The 17,504-nt window shown below is 42.0% G+C and overlaps 1 protein-coding gene across 1 annotated transcript in view; it reads right to left on the bottom strand.

The window, feature by feature from the left end:
- Nucleotides 1–11,879, bottom strand: part of LOC120062328 (vascular endothelial growth factor receptor kdr-like) — an 83,944-nt gene extending 72,065 nt beyond the window's left edge. Inside the window, exon 1 of the mRNA XM_039012212.1 lies at nt 11,312–11,879. Within this exon, the coding sequence (XP_038868140.1) occupies nt 11,312–11,372 (61 nt within the window). The 5' untranslated portion in view covers nt 11,373–11,879. The remainder of the gene's footprint in view (nt 1–11,311) is intronic.
- Nucleotides 11,880–17,504: the final 5,625 nt, after the last annotated feature.

Below are 17,504 nucleotides of genomic sequence, written 5' to 3'. Positions count from 1 at the left end.
AGTTCATTGCCTCATAGTGTGAGGATACAGCCATCCCGCTGAGATGTTGTTCTGAGACAGTGGTATTTCACGGTGAGTTGTCTCTAGTTTGAGTCTTTCAGAACAGAAAAACAGAAAGACAAACTCGCAAGATGTTTTATGCTCTGGTGGCAGATGTACAACAGAGACCTGAAAACCATGACAAGAGTACTGCCAAAAAAAGAAGTTGCTACTACTATTTACTGTGCAGTTAAGAGTTTCTAACTGTTGTGACTGCACTCTCACGCTGGGTCCTTCAGAAAGCACTGCACTCTGCCAACAATATGGTTAAGACAACAGTAAGAGAGAGTGACTTTTTTATTAGTCCGTAGATTAGCTTTGGGAGTTTGGAGACAGAATGCCTTAGCCTCCCCTTTAAAAAAGCTGAATAAAGGAACATCTGGCCAAGATGGGTGGCCAGTCAGCTTTTCCTGGTTATATAGAATTAAACGTGGTTAACTATAGGAAGATCCTGTATATTGAGATTCCTACAAGCTCTTCCACTGTGTAAGCCAGGAGGATTCTTGAAATTGAAATCCCATGCAGGTATTAAAACTAAATATACAGCTGGCTCAGCAAGAGAGATATATGTCTTATAGAGGGGGATGCTGCTATCATCCCTGTTAACAACAGCAATAGCAACTGAATAGCACCTTGGAATGACACTGCACTGGTGGCTATGTTGGCAGTCAATCAAAGAGAAACAGAGACGCTTGGTGTGTGTGTCAGGAGGAAAAGCAATAGGAAAGAGGATTTAGCAATTTCAAGCATCTACAGTGTAATCAACGCTTCCTATTTCACCTATCACCAGCATTGCCTTACAAATCCACCAACAATCTCAATGCTAAACAAAGTAGCACCACCAATACTATAATGGGAAGGGGATACCTAGTCAGTTGCATTCAACCGAAATGTGTGTTCTGCATTTAACCCAAGGAATAGATAGATGCCTGTTATTCAACTTAGTTGGGTTTATTTCAGATTGTAGAGGACAAATCACCCCCCCATCTCTGTGGTGCTGTACCGTACCTGTCCCACTGACCAAACCTCTCCACATCTGCCTCAGTCTTGAGATGAGTTTACTACGAATGGCTCTACCATACAGCCTACCGCCATGCAGAAACAATGGTCCACCTTTGCTCAGCCTCATTGTCTTGAGATTGGGGCTTGACATACATTGGTGCTTCACTGAGAGCGTAGCGTGTCACGTTTCCGTGACCTCTATTGGCCAGAACAATTCCAGGGTGCCTCCTGCCCTCCCCACCCCTTGTCTGTTTCTTCTTTGTGTTTTTCCCATGCTCTGCGTGTGGACAGTGAAGGAAATCTACTTGGAAACAGTGTAGATAAAGCTAGAGGGACTGAAAAATATTTGGACATTGGGAGGAAGACATATCTGTGTTGCACACCGGGCAAGACAGAATGTAGAGGAAGTACTGCTCCATCTTGTTTAGGGACAGATCGAAATGTACAGAATGGTTACCTGGAGGAAAATGGGGGAGGGTCATGCTTTTTCAATTTCAGTCAAGGGGAGGGTTTAGTATTTTTTTTAAATCTAGTCAAGGGGAGGGTCATGCCATTTTGTAATTGATGAAATGTCTATATTTCTCAGTGTTTAAAAAATAGTTGCTTATTAGGCTATATATTGATGTGTGCCCAATGCCGCCTCTGATCTCTGATTTTCTGCTGGCCGCGAAATATCAAATGCGCCTATAGGATATTTAGTGTGGTCTCAATCAAATGATTACATAGCCTATAGGCTATAGGCTACGAAGTGCATGCATTTCTAAAATAGCTGCTTTGGGATGGTGTAAATAAAACTAGGCTGCATTACACACTGCAATGAGTATTCCAATCCTGGGCCCCGGCCTGCTCTGCTCATGCTGATCAAAGAAAAATGTGTGTGCTGCCTAAGCAATGTCTGTGCTGTGTAAGCCTACTGTAGCAGTTCAGGAGGAGAGTCAAAGGCTTCTTCTGTTTTTATTTTATTTTTATTAGACCTAGTCCAAAAAATGCTATTTAAGAAATAAGAGGTAGGCCTACCTCTGTGACAGACAAAATTAGGCTATAGTGCTATATCCATAGATTTGTCGGTCAATTCCTCCACCCACCATGCACTCTTTAAATAGCCTACCTCTGTGTCAATGAAGGGCTGTTAAGTTAAAACCGAGACTTGAATTTAGGCGGTATGAGAGGGTATGCCATTGGTCTACGTTTATATTAAAGAAAATGGCAAAAAGCATTTGCTAGCTTAAGATTTGTAAGAAAATAAAACGGATCCAATTTAATGAAGTGATCTATAACAACGCTTTGGTCCGCAATACTATATTCTAGAAAGAACCTGTAAAATACTCGGGAAAGAAGTGACTCCGATGCATATGGGAACATATTGCTCAACATTATTGCTCAATGGGATTGACATCCAGGCTCTTCGCTGGCCATGGCAGAACACTGAGATTCCTGTTTTGCAAGAACGAGCAGTATGGCTGGTGGCATTGTCATGCTGGAGGGTCATGTCAGGATAAGCCTGCAGGAAGGGTACCACATGAGGGAGGAGGATGTCTTCCCTGTAATGCAGTGTTGAGATTGCCTGCAATCTCAGACCACGACGGACCCTCCACTTCCAAATATATCCCACTCCAGAGTACAGGCCTCGGTGTAACGCTCATTCCTTCGACGATAAACGCGAATCCGACCATCATCCCTGGTGAGACAAAACCACGACTCATCAGTGAAGAGCACTTTTTGCCAGTCCTGTCTGGTCCAGCGACAGTGGGTTTGTGCCCATAGGCGACGTTGTTGCTGGTGACGTCTGGTGAGGACCTGCCTTACAGGCCTACAAGCCCTCAGTCCAGCCTCTCTTAGCCTATTGCGGACAGTCTGAGCACTGATGGAGGGATTGTGCGTTCCTGGTGTAACTCGGGCAGTTGTTGTTGCCATCCTGTACCTGTCCCGCAGGTGTGATGTTCGGATGTACTGATCCTGTGCAGGTGTTGTTACACGTGGTCTGCCACTGCGAGGACGATCAGCTGTCCATCCTGTCTCCCTGTAGCACTGTCTTAGGCGTCTCACAGTACGGACATTGCAATTTATTGCCCTGGCCACATCTGCAGTCCTCATGCCTCCTTGCAGCATGCCTAAGGCACGTTCACGCAGATGAGCAGGGACACTGGGCATCTTTCTTTTGGTGTTTCTCAGAGTCAGTAGAAAGGCCTCTTTAGTGTCCTAAGTTTTCATAACTGTGACCTTAATTGCCTACCGTCTGTAAGCTGTTAGTGTCTTAACGACCGTTCCACAGTTGCATGTTCATCAATTGTTTATGGTTCATTGAACAAGCATGGGAAACAGTGTTTAAACCCTTTACAATGAAGATCTGTGAATTTATTTGGATTTTTACGAATTATCTTTGAAAAACAGGTTTCTTTTTTTGCTGTGTTTATATAGCTAGGTGTCGTCATATAAAATAACCCTTGTTCATAAGACAGTTCTTATTTGATTAATGGTGGTCGGACCCATCTATGTGAAGCTAGCCACAATAAGGATTAGCCACAAAAGTGGACTTTGCGGTTAGCATTCAAAATAAAAGTATGGCATAATTCTACTATTTATATTCATTTGCATCACTGTCAATGACACACTTTTATTTTAAAGGCAAACTGCAAATTCCACTATTGTGCCTAATCCTTATTGTGGCTAGCTTCACAACACATAACCCGGTCCGGTCGAGCCTCACTAGCCAGATGAAGTTAGCTCGCTGCTTATAACGTTACCTTTGGGCAACAGGGTTAAGGAGCTGGCTAGCTATTTATTTTCATGAACTGAAGTTTAATTTCAATAGGTGAACAACAAGTGGCAACCTAGCTAATACTTACTCGCAAGGATTCCTAAATCATTGCTAAGAATAATGAAAATGACTGCAGTTTCTACTGGTCATTGTTTTTATATATATATATATTTATATTGGTTGTATTGGTGCTAGCTAGGTACCAAGCTAAAGCTAGCTATCCCAGAAGTTGCGGTCAAACAAATAATGCTGTATTACCAACGCGTAATTGTAAACACATCTTTCGTGGCCGGTGTTGGCTTATTTGCAGACTTTTTTGTACAGCTTTGACAGTGCTACTGTATCTTATTTGACACGCAAAGACCCAAACGGCGTCTTTGCGTGTCAAAGGCTGGCTGGCTCTGGCGGATCCTGGCTGGCTGGCTCTGGCGGATCCTGGCTGGCTGGCTCTGGCGGATCCTGGCTGGCTGGCTCTGGCGGATCCTGGCTGGCTGGCTCTGGCGGCTCCTGGCTGGCTGGCTCTGGCAGCTCCTGACTGGCTGGCTCTGGCAGCTCCTGGCTGGCTGGCTCTGGCAGCTCCTGGCTGGCTGGCTCTGGCAGCTCCTGGCTGGCTGGCTCTGGCAGCTCCTGGCTGGACGGCTCTGGCAGCTCCTGGCTGGACGGCTCTGGCAGCTCCTGGCTGGACGGCTCTGGCAGCTCCTGGCTGGACGGCTCTGGCAGCTCCTGGCTGGACGGCTCTGGCTGGTCCTGGCTGGACGGCTCTGGCTGGTCCTGGCTGGATGGCTCTGGCTGGTCCTGGCTGGACAGCTCTGAAGGCTCAGTACAGACGGACAGCGCTGGGCAGGCAGACAGTTCAGACAGCGCTGGGAAGGCAGGCAGTTCAGACAGCGCTGGGAAGGCAGGCAGTTCAGACAGCGCTGGGAAGGCAGGCAGTTCAGACAGCGCTGGGAAGGCAGGCAGTTCAGACTCAGGCTGCGCTGGAGAGGAGGAAGGCTCTGACAGCGCTGGACAGGTGGGAGCAGCTGGAGAGACAACCCGGAGAGACAGCCTGGTGCGGGGGGCTGCCACCGGAGGACTGGTACGTGGAGGTGGCACCGGGTATACCGGACCGTGAAGGAGGACACGCGCTCTTGAGCACCGAGCCTCCCCAACCCTACCAGGTTGAATGGTCCCCGTAGCCCTGCCAGTGCGGCGAGGTGGAATAGCCCGCACTGGGCTATGCTGGCGAACCGGGGACACCATCTGTAAGGCTGGTGCCATGTACGCCGGCCCGAGGAGACGTACTGGAGGCCAGATATGTTGGGCCGGCTTCATGGCACCCGGCTCGATGCCCAACCTAGCCCTACCAGTGCGGCGAGGTGGAATAGCCCGCACTGGGCTAAGCACGCGTACTGGGGACACCGTGCGCTTTACCGCATAACACGGTGTCTGACCAGTACGACGCCCTCTCACTCCACGGTAAGCACGGGGAGTTGGCTCAGGTATCCTACCCGGCTTTGCCACACTCCGCGTGTCCCCCCCCCCAAGACATTTTTGGGTCTGACTCTCGGGCTCCCAACCGCGTCGCCGCGCTGCCTCCTCATACCAGCGCCTCTCTGCCTTCGCTGCCTCCAACTCCGCCTTGGGACGGCGATATTCCCCTGGCTGAGCCCAGGGTCCTTTGCCGTCCAGAATCTCTTCCCAAGTCCAGGAGTCCTGGGTCTTTTTCCGCTGCTGTTGCCGCCCTTCTCCACTCCGCTTGGTCCCTTGGTGGTGGGTGTTTCTGTTACGGCTATCGTCATATTCTTCCTCCTCCTCGGACGAGGAGAGGCGAGACGGATCGGACCAATACGCAGAGTGGTTAGTGTTCATAATGATTTATTAAAACGAAACTGAATAATGAATTACAAAACAAATAAACGAAGTGCATAAACCGATACAGTACCGTGTGGTGCAACAAACACAGACACGGAAACAAACACCCACAAAACACACGTGAAACCCAGGCTGCCTAAGTATGATTCTCAATCAGGGACAACGATTGACAGCTGTCTCTGATTGAGAATCATACCCGGCCGAACACAAACATCCCAACATAGAAAATCACACATAGACAAACCCACCCAACTCACGCCCTGACCAACTAAATAAATACAAGAAAAAGGAAAACAGGTCAGGAACGTGACAATATAAGCATGCACGGCAGCTTTGACATCGGTTTTTAACATCGGCGTTAAACTAGACATCGGGCAGATACCGATGTTGGCATTTTTAACTAATATCGTCCGATTCCAATAAGTTCACCGATATATCGTGCATCCCTAGTTTAAACCCAGACAGTTTTTGGGGAAACACTTCTCTTATTGGGTTAAGCAACGGAAGAAGAGTAGCCAGCAGTTAAAAATTACATTTTTCTGTGTCTAGGCCTACTCTGTCTGGGGTGGAAAGGTAGGCATAACTTTTGAAAGTACCATGCACAGATTCCTAATGACATTTCAGATTTAATTATTTTTGTTGCAAACAAAATTTGGCATTAGAGAAATATGATGAGATGAACACATAGGCCTAGCTCTCTGTCCATTCTTAGCCTGTGATTTCGGTAATTTTTGTGATATTAAAAAGATACTGCTAATATGTAAAATAATGTAGAATTGCATGAAATATTTATTAATGGTCCTGTGTTCTCAGACATGCAAATACAAGGATAGATTAATTCAATGCTTTTACAGATCTTTCCAACCCTACTCTTGTGGTGGTCTGCGAACCCACAACCTTCTGGCCCGAAGCCCTGTGCGCTATCAAAATTCCTGCAATGCCATGTAATGCTTACAGGACAAAAAACAGTTTTTAAAACTGCATATGTAAGGCTCTGGTCTGTCCAATAAGTGAGGATAAACAGTAGGCATGTTCTTTGCTATCCAATTTATGTGTTAATTATTATTTTGGTATAGGGGAGGGTCACTTGTTTTTTTTTAAGCGTTCAGGGATGGTTTGCATAAAAGATATCATTTCCATTTCAGAGGTCCAATTTTCTCCATGTAAGCCTTATTATAAATAATGTTCACTCCCTTATGTGGAGAGGCATCACGATCCTGGAACTGGCAAGTGATAACAATGTGGCTTACTTTGTGAAACACATTCTATTCTCAAGATGTTGAACAACCTTTCACTCTGGAGATCCGCATGACAACAATGCTGAAATAAATATTTTCACCATAACTGTAAACACTGGTTCTGTTTTCAAATATATTTCACCTCCTCCAGGGGCCTAGTTAACTGTAACACATCTGAGAACTCCACCAATGTCCAATACAGATTCTTAATACACAAAAAACTACATGAACAAATTTGAGATTAAGTGGGAACAGTCAACTTAATAAGGTGTAGATAATAAACTCTTAATTATATGTAATAAACTCATAGGTAGGGTAGGTATAGGTAATAAACTCATAGGTATAGGTAATAAACTCATAGGTAAGTATAAGTAATGAACTCAGGTAGTAATAAACTAAAAGGTAGGTATAGGTAATAAACTCATAGGTAGGTATAGGAAATAAACTCATAGGTATAGGCAATAAACTCATAGGTATAGGTAATACACTCATATGTATAGGCAACAAACAAATAGGTATAGGTAATAAACTCATCGGTATATGTAATAAACTCATACGTATAGGCAATAAACTCATAGGTAGGTATCGTAATAAACTCATAGGTAGGTTTAGGTAATAAACTCATGGGTAGTTATAGCTAATAAACTCATAAATAGGTATAGGCAATAAACTCATCGGTATAGGTAATAAACTCATATGTATAGGGAAAAAACTCATAGGTATAGGTAATAAACTCGTAGGTATAATTAATAAACTCATTAAGTAGGTATAGGTAATAAACTCATAGGTATAGGCATTAAACTCATAGGTATAGGTAATAAACTCGTAGGTATAATTAATAAACTCATAGGTATAGGCAATAAAGTCATAGGTAGGTATAGAGTACAAGTCAAAAGTTTGGACACACCTACTCATTCCAGGGTTTTTCTTTATTTTGACTATTTTCTACATTGTAGAATAATAGTGAAGACATTAGAACTATGAAATAACACATATTGAATCAAGTAGTAATCAAAAAAAGTGTTTTATATTTGGATTCTTAAAAGTAGCCACCCTTTGCATTGATTGGCATTCTCTCAACCAGCTTCATGAGGTAGTCACCTGGAATGCATTTCAATTAACAGGTGTGCCTTGTTAAAAGTTAATTTGTGGAATTTCTTTCCTTCTTAATGCGTTTGAGCCAATCAGTTGTGTTTTGACAAGATAGGGGTGGTATACAGAAGATAGCCCTATTTGGTAAAAGACCAAGTCCATATTATGGCAAGAAAAGCTCAAATAAGCAAAGAGAAATGACAGCATCATTACTTTAAGACATGAAGGTCAGTCAATGTGGAAAATTTCAAGAACTTTGAAAGTTTCTTCAAATGCAGTCGCAAAAACCATCAAGCGCTATGATGAAACTGGCAGGAAAGGAAGACCAAATTTCACCTCTGCTGATAAGGATAAGTTCATTAGAGTTCACTGCACCTCAGATTGCAGCCCAAATAAATGCTTCACAGAGTTCAAGTAACAGACATCTCAACATCAATTGTTCAGAGAAGACTGCATGAATCAGGCCTTCATGGTCAGATTGCTGCAAAGTAACCACTATTAAAGGACACCAATAATAAGAAGGTACTTGCTTGGGCCAAGAAACACGAGCAATGGCCATTAGACAGGTGGAAATCTGTCCTTTGGTCTGATGAGTCCAAATTGACATTTTTGGTTCCAACCGCCGTGTCTTTGTGAGATTCAGAGTAGGTGAATGGATGATCTCCTCATGTGTGGTTCCCACCATGAAGCATGGAGGAGGAGGTGTGATGGTGTGGGGGTGCTTTGCTGGTGACACTGTCAGTGATTTATTTAGAATTTAAGGCACACTTAACCAGCATGGCTACCATAGCATTCTGCAGTGATAAACCATCCATCCCATCTGGTTTGCACTTAGTAGGACTATCATTTGTTTTTGAACAGGTCAATGACTCAAAACACACCTCCAGGCTGTGTAAGGGCTATTTGACCAAGGAGGGTGCGTGATGGAGTGTTGCATCAGATGACCTGGCCTCCAAAATCACCCGACCTCAACCATATTGAGATGGTTTGGGATGAGTTGGACCACAGAGTGAAGAAAAAGCAGCCAACAAGTGCTCAGCATATGTGGGAACTCCTTCAAGACTGTTGTAAAAGCATTCCTCATGAAGCTGGTTGAGAGAATGCCAAGAATGTGCAAAGCTGTCCTCAAGGCAAAGGGTGGCTACTTTGAAGAATCTCAAATATAAAATATATTTTGATTTGTTGAACACTTTTTTGGTTACTACATGATTCCATGTGTGTGATTTCATAGTTTTGATGTCTTCACTATTATTCGACAATGTAGAAAATATTAAAATAAAGAAAAACCCTGGAATGAGTATGTGTCCAAACTTTTGACCAGTACTGTACAAAATAAAATCATAGGTAGGTATAGCTAATAAACTCATAGGTATAGGCAAAAAACTCATAGGTACATGCAATAACTCATAGGTAGGTATAAGTAATAAACTCATAGGTAGTCATAGGTAATAAACTCATAGGTAGGCATAGGTAATAAACTAATATGTAGAGGTAATAAACTCATAGGTAAAGGCAATAAACTCATAGGTATAGGCAATAACTCAAAGGTTGGAAAAGGTAATAAATTCATACAGTAGGTAGGTATAGGTAATAAACTGATAGGTAGTTATAGGCAATAAACTCATAGGTATAGGCAATAAACTCATAGGTATAGGTAATAATTCATAGGTAGGTATAGGGAATAAACTCATAGGTAGGTATAGGTAATAAACTCATAGGTAGGTATAGGTAATAAACTCATAGGTAGGCATAGGTAATAAACTCATAGGTAGGTATAAGTAATACAATCATAGGTATAGGTGATAAACTCTAATGTATAGGTAATAAAGGCATATGTATAGGCAATAAATGCATAGGTAGGAATAGGTAATAAACTCATAGGTAGGTATAGGTAATAAACGTATAGGTAGGCATAGGTAATAAACTCAAATGTATAGGTAACAAACTCATAGGTAGGTAAAGGTAATAAATTCATAGGTATAGGTAATAAACTCATAGATATACATAATAAACTCATAGGTAAGTATAGGTAATAAAATCATAGGTATAGGTAATAAACTCATAGGTATAGTTAATAAACTCATAGGTATAGGTAATAAACTCATAGATAGGTATATGAAATAAACTCATAGGTATAGGTAATAAACTCATAGGTATGCATAGGTAATAAACTCAGGTAGGTATAGGTAATACAATCATAGGTATAGGTAATAAACTCATAGGTATAGGCAATAAACTCAAAGGTAAAGGTAATAAATGAATAGATATACATAATAAACTCATATGTATAGGTATTAAACTCATAAGTATAGTTAATAAACTCATAGGTATAGGTAATAAACTCATAGTTAGGTATATGTAATAAACTCATAGGTATAGGTAAACTCATAGGTATAGTTAATACACTCATAGGTATAGGTAATAAACTCATAGGTATAGGTAATAAACTCATAGGTAGGTATAGGAAATTAACTCATAGGTATAGGCAATAAACTCATAGGTATAGGTAATAACTCATAGGTATGCATAGGTAATAACCTCATAGGTAAGTATAGGTAATAAACTCATAGGTAGGTATAGGAAATGAACTCATAGGTATAGGTAATAAACTCAAATAGGTAATACACTCATAGGTAGGTAAAGGTAACAAACTCATAGGTTGGTATAGGTAATAAACTCATAGGTGTAGGTAATAAACTCACAGGTATAGGTAATAAATTCACCCAGGTAACACACTACAGCAGCGTTTACTCAATTACATCCTCTCTTCAATGGAAAGTGACTACCTCTACTGGTGACAAGTTGTACTGCAATGTCCATACGTGTATGGATTCCTCACTGCCGAACCTCAACCTTGGATTGTTGGACGTTTCAATGAACTTGAATTATCATATTGACTCAATTTCAACGACATGGAATTTCAATCCCAAGAAACAACATGTGCATTCAACTTCAGCAACAGGTGACATTTTAACTCAGTTGGATTGTGTGATATGGTCATGCTTTAAGCAAGATTATCCTTGCCGCATCAACATCATATTTCGTAAAAGGGTACAAGTTCAAAACAAATTTAGTTAATCTCTTCAAACCATTCGAAACAAATTGAATAGAAAAACGCCTTCTACTCATTAATAAGCTGCATTCCAGCATAATAACAGACCAAATGTGAATATCAATCTTAATTTATTCATACAGGAAAATAAATCACCAAATGTAGAGGCATTAACTTTAAGTGACTTCAAGGAACATAATTATACTGCGGTCCAACTCGAATAGCCAAATAATAAAAGGAGAAACCTTCTCTGGATACATATGGAATAATTCTTACCGCTTATAGTTGTGATTAAATGAAAGACGACTGAGAGTTTGGCACAGTTGAGCGGGGCCATTCTGTCCACCACCGATGATACCCCCAGAAAATCCCAAGAAAGAGCCACAAGTGTTGGCTGAGAATAAAAAGCGATATAGTCTCTCAGGTAACAGTCCAAAAGTGATATAAATGAAAATATGTCCTTTTAGTTTTTAATCCAAAAAAATCCTTAGATCAAAATGTAAGAAACTCAGCAGTTTTCCACGTATCCCATAGCTTGTTTTGCAGGACAGCTCCCCTGTGCAGTTTTGGTTCCACTCTGACTAGTACTTGCAACTGAAGAGACAAATGAGTGCAGTCCCAGAGGGCAGGTGCGACCTGTGCGACGTTTTCCCCCCACTCTTTGGAACTGAGTGAAAGGAATTTAAACAAGCATTGCCACCAAGTGGGTGATTCTTAAAATATTTGGTAGAATAAAACAAAAGCCTCAGATTTCAAACAAACACAGAGCAAAATCAGCCATTCATCCTCTGAACAACGGTAGTGTAGATTAATTCATGTGCAACTGTCTGAGAATTTATTATCCCGCCCCTGTACTCAGCACTGCTTGCAGTCCACGCGCTGAGTCTTTATAGTGAAAAACAGAGGAAGGACGCAACGTCAAAGACAAACTGCAGTGACAGTGTGACGTTCTAGAATCACTTTCTACATTATTTCACTGTATATGACATGTGAATAGCCTACATAATTTTTTATATTTATTGATGACGTGTTGGCCTCACCTATTCTACATCAAACATTTGTATTGTTTTATTGGTTTTGAATGACGTGAAGAACCTTTGAAAGAATTCACTGACAGGAAGAGAAAGAATTTTAATGAACCAGTCAGACACCACAAACAGATGCATTTAGTGCAACATCAACATTACAGTGAATTTAAATTCTTGAATTTACTGTTTCACAATTCACCAACTTACACAGCCCTTTATTGCCCAAAACAAGTCACAATGTTGTATAAAGTGAATGTAAAACCAGCTACTTTGGTTTTGTGCCTGCCCTTGACCTTGATCAATTGAAAATAGCAATCCTAGTATCTAAAAGTAGAGATGATCTTGTCTGGGGTACCCATCAGCATGTCAGAGGTGTTTTTTTCTTTCAAAAAGTAAACAACCATTGTCATATCTGATAGAAGGTATCGGTCCGAATGTTTACAATAAATATTTGCTGGATTTATTTTTAACTTTGGAAACAGGATATGCAGCTTTTTATATCAAATGTAAATACCGGTAACACTCTGTACATGGCAGGAGACCTCTGTTCCCAAGCAGCACCCCATGGTGTGTGGATGTGCAGCAGACTGTTTTCCTCAATCACTGCAACAAATGGCTCTGGCAGCTCTCTGTGGCAGGAACTGTAAATAAGAACATCCTGCCTCACCTTTCCGCCCATCACAACTCAAGACCTGCATGACCTACCATTCTGAGGAGTTGAGCAGCAGTGCAGTACCGCAGAGCCAATCTGGGCTGTGTTCCCTCATGGCCCCTGGACAACTGATAGGTGAGACCCACTACTTACGCCGTGATCTGTGAAGAACAACATTCTTCCTTCCCCTGCAGTGGCAAAAATGGTGATATGGTACATGAGAACATGGGAAAGAATTGATAAAGCTCGAATTGTAGTGGGAGTAATGCCATTTGCTCTGCAAGTGTGTGTGATGACTTAACTCTCCCTCTAGATAGAAGGAATTAATCATGAATGTGACAGTATAATAAATGTCAAAACCCTTACCAGATTATTGAAGGTAAATAATATGTCCAGAAATGCAGGTTCAATCACTTTTACTGACGCACATAAGTCAATCATACATCAAGAATACCCTGTCCTGTGGTATGTTTTATGTCTACTTTTTCGATTTTACGTATCAATAAAAAAATCTAAAAGGTTGAAAAAAATAACTCATAGATTGGCCTACCACAAGATTATGGGCTACATAATCCTCTAAAGAGGCCATGATTATGGGCTACATAATCCTCTAAAGAGGCCATGATTATGGGCTACATAATCCTCTAAAGAGGCCATGATTATGGGCTGAGTGAAGAATAAATAGAGACATCTCACTGACCACAGATAATGGAAAGAGGACAAAAAGGCAGGAGCATATATTCAATTTGTATGTAATCTGACTTCATAATATGATGAAACAATGTTATTTTCTTCATCAAACCTTTTGTTCCTGACCACATGAGAACGTGTGAGACTGGTCATGTGGTCACCATGTTCCACCCAGAGTGAGGATCTAGCTGCTATGCAGTGTGTTCACTAATATGATGGAGTCTTCAGAGAACAGAGCACATTACCCTTGGGAAAGGGAGGGCAGCAAGATAAGACTCAGGCAGAAACAATTGGTGGAAGTGGAGAGCTGAAAGGAGAGGGGTTTTAAGACGTTTATTTTAGAATCTGCGGTAGGAAACACAATAAGGCCAGCTCTACACACGCAGCTTGCAGTCTTTCCTCTGTTCCAACAATAAAAGGCTTAGTAAAATGAGCGCAAGTAGCAACAAAGACTTTCTTCAGTGAGGCCCTGACCGCCGGTGACCAAATGACCATGATGGGAATAGGATGTAAATGATACCCCTCATTCAAAAAGTCTCTTTGTCATACGATGGCAAAGGAAGGTGGAAAACATCTTGACATATGCAGTACACTGCATTATGTCCTGGCCATCGGGTTATGTTCAGTTTGTTTTGATTGATGTTTACAAAGCATCATCCAACAATCATCCCTTGATTAATATGTAACTTTTACCTGTTCTAAACTTGACCTGGAGTAATTGGGAATTGCATTTTATGTAGGCGATGTCAAGACGTTTATATTAAAGTTATATTAAAGCCATTTGATAAAAAACATAAACATGATTAAAAGGTTGTTGTTTTTTCTTAATAGTTTATTATCCTCATTGCATCTTTATTAACCTACATAGACCATGGTGGATAGCCAGGCTCAGGGATAGGCAGCTGGTGGCCGCTGCCCCCTTTTTGTATTGCCCCCCCCCCCCAAAAAAGAAAAATACTTTTTTTGGAACTGAGTTGGGGTCTCAACATACTGTTGAGAGTTAGAATAGTAGAATACACAAGGTGCAATTTCAAAATTTGGTAGTGCATCAGCAGTTTTCTTGTTATGACAGTCAATTGGTGAATTAGTCTAGCGGCAAGCTACCTAAACTTGCAGTAATCATTACCGACCAGGTGGCCCCCATTGATTTGGTTAGCCAACAAAATTTCACATATGAATGAATGTGGGTAAGCAGACCTGTGAGCCACTGCGGCCCCTCATGAGTTCTTAATTTTTGTGGCCCCCACCCCCATCAACAATGCTCATCCCTGGCCTAGCTCAATAGACTGTATTTTGGATCAGAGCATAGATAGGCTACATTAATGACTGCCGTAGGCTGTTCAGTGCTCCAGTATATGACACCATCTTGTGGGTGTAAAATAGAATTGCACCAAAAGTTTTCACTAGAAGAGGGAAAGAACAGTATACTTTATTTTTCAGCTCTAAAACGTTTACATTCAATTTCATTTACAAAATAATTTTGACAAAAATAAACACTATTTCTATAAAAAGTGAATTAGGCCTGCCTGACAATTTGATGCTTCAATCCCTAAAGACAAATCTAGATTTCAGTCTGGCAGGTGGCTCACCTTCATTTTGGCTGCTCTCCACATCCCTGTGCAGTTCTTCATCACCTCACGAGAGTAGCTCGTGCTACGCCAAGATTACAGCTGTCATTGTGACATCTGACTGGAACATTAGCTAGCAGTTAACATTGACTTGCGAGATAATAGTTACGTTAGCTACTTAGTTACATTATTTGTATTTTTAACGCCATGTTACATTGAAACCTGACCCTGTCTGTCTCAAATGGGAAATGTGAGTTCATAGCTACTTTTTTCGAAATTTGAGAGCGAACTCTGTGTAGCAGAGATGGCAAATTAGCATTTAAAGCTACCTTCACTTTTTGCTGTGAAATACATGATTCATGCCATTGTCATCATCACTGACTTCTCCTTTTGTGACGTGTTCCTCCCTCCCCCCCTCCCTGTTTGTCGTCAGTGCTTCATGTGGCATGCAGACTGCTGTACTCCTGTGCAGGGTTGCCAGGTCTAGCTAAGAGTTTTAGCTCAATGACCACGCAAAAACCACCCAAAAGGCCTGAAAGCTAGCCCAATTTTTCAATATTTTATTGAGCCAATTAATTAGGGATATCAATGTAACTTGTAACTATGTTAGAAGCAAAATTCAGTTTATCAAAATAATAATTACTGCAAACTATGACATGACTGAATAAACAAATGTTAATATGTTGGAAGTGAAAAGATAATTTGCCGCCTCCTGAGTGACGCAGAGGTCCATGTCCCATTACCCTCTAGTGACTCCTGTGGCGGGCCGGGCGCAGTGAACGCTGACACTGTCACCAGGTGTACGGTGTTTCCTCCGACACATTGGTGCGGCTGGCTTCTGGGTTAAGTGAGCATTGTGTCAAGAAGCAGTGCGGCTTGGCGGGGTCGTGTTCCAAAGGACGCAGAGCTGTCGACCTTCGCCTCCTTCGCCTCTCCCGAGTCCGTACGGGAGGTGCAGCGATGGGACAAGACTGTAACTACCAATTGGATATCACGAAACTGAGGAGAAAAAGGGGTAAAAAAAAATCTATAATAATATATATTATTAAAAAAAGAGATAATTTGCCCCCATTTTCCATCAATGGATGTCAACTTATTGTCTGTTTCATATTAGTTCACTGTTTGCTGTTCTACATTTCATCATTGGAGAGGCCACTAAACTTTCATGGCCATTGTTTATTTGTGGTTGTCACCTCTGCCTTTTCTCTCCAAAGTGTTACTGTTTGCATCGTGTGTGTGCTTCACACCTATGTGAGTCACTGTACAGATAAAGTTTAGGCTTGGTGTTTTTACTTTACAGTTATGTCGTTTAGTAAATTTAGTCAACTGTAATTCTGGGTGTCTTACAACAATATATCCCTTTATTTTAGTCACCATAGAGTGGAGGATGCAGAGGATTTGGATGATGACGTTTGGTAGCCACCCCTCCCCAGCAAGCGCCCTTTCCTGTCAAGATCTTCACCCCCCACTGCTATGTCAATCATCCCGTCTGATAGCTTTACATCCACCACTCGACAAAGACCCCACTCCTCTTCAACCAACCCCATTGCAGGCCCTGGCACCACTCCCCTCTCTGCAAGATCATCTGGAGGTGCGGGGGCAGGGAGGAGATCTAGGCCTCAACAGAGAAGAGGGAGAGGCAGTGGAAGCAGCACAACAGAAGGAGATGAAACTGAGGACAGGTGGCATACATTCCTTGAAGATGATGAGGAGCCATTACAGTTTATGTTTAAACCCAAATGACCTGAAGTCCCAGTTGGTTAGTGATGAAACATACACCCCCTTACAGCTGTTTCACCTCTACTTTACCACCTCTGTACTAGGAACACAAATTAGTAATACCAACAAGTATGGGGACAAGAAGCATCAGGGGGGAAGGAAGATGTCCTGGAAATCTGTCACCATGGGTGACATGCTCAACTACATTTCCTTGGTGATTTACATGGGACTGGTAAAGGTATTAAGACTAGATGACAACTGGAGCAAGTCCCCACTCTATTGGTTCCAGTTCCCCACCTCCATCATGAGTGAAAACCGATTATTGGCCATCAACCGTACTCTTCACATGAGTGACCCACAAAAGGATTAGGAGAATGACCAGAAGAAGGGGACTGCAGGGTATGATCGTCTTGCAAGAGTCAAGCCCCTTACTTGGAAGTGGGTACAAGCTCTTTGTGGACAATTTTTATACTCCTCCCATGCTTTTCATAGACCTCTCGAAAAAGAAAAAATAGGGGCTTGTGGCACCATTCGTCCTAACAGAACCGGTTTCCCCAAGACCAAGGTAAACAACATGACACAGACATCGGAGAGGTGGACCATGTGTTGGATCAGGACTGACAAGCTGCTTTTTGTGAAATGGAAGGACACTAGGGAAGTAACCATGCTCACCACACAGCATAAGGCATTCAATAACAACCATGTCTCAAGGAGGGTGAAAAATGCCAATGGGGCATGGGTGAGGAAGAATGTCCCCATTCCTGTTTCTATGAAGGACTACAATGCCAGCATGGGCGGTGTCAACCTATCTG

This window comes from Salvelinus namaycush, chromosome 17 (genome assembly GCF_016432855.1).
Source record: "Salvelinus namaycush isolate Seneca chromosome 17, SaNama_1.0, whole genome shotgun sequence".
NCBI classification, from domain to species: domain Eukaryota; kingdom Metazoa; phylum Chordata; class Actinopteri; order Salmoniformes; family Salmonidae; genus Salvelinus; species Salvelinus namaycush.
Note: the sequence above shows the minus strand (reverse complement) of the source record. Positions and strands in the feature narration are given on the sequence as shown.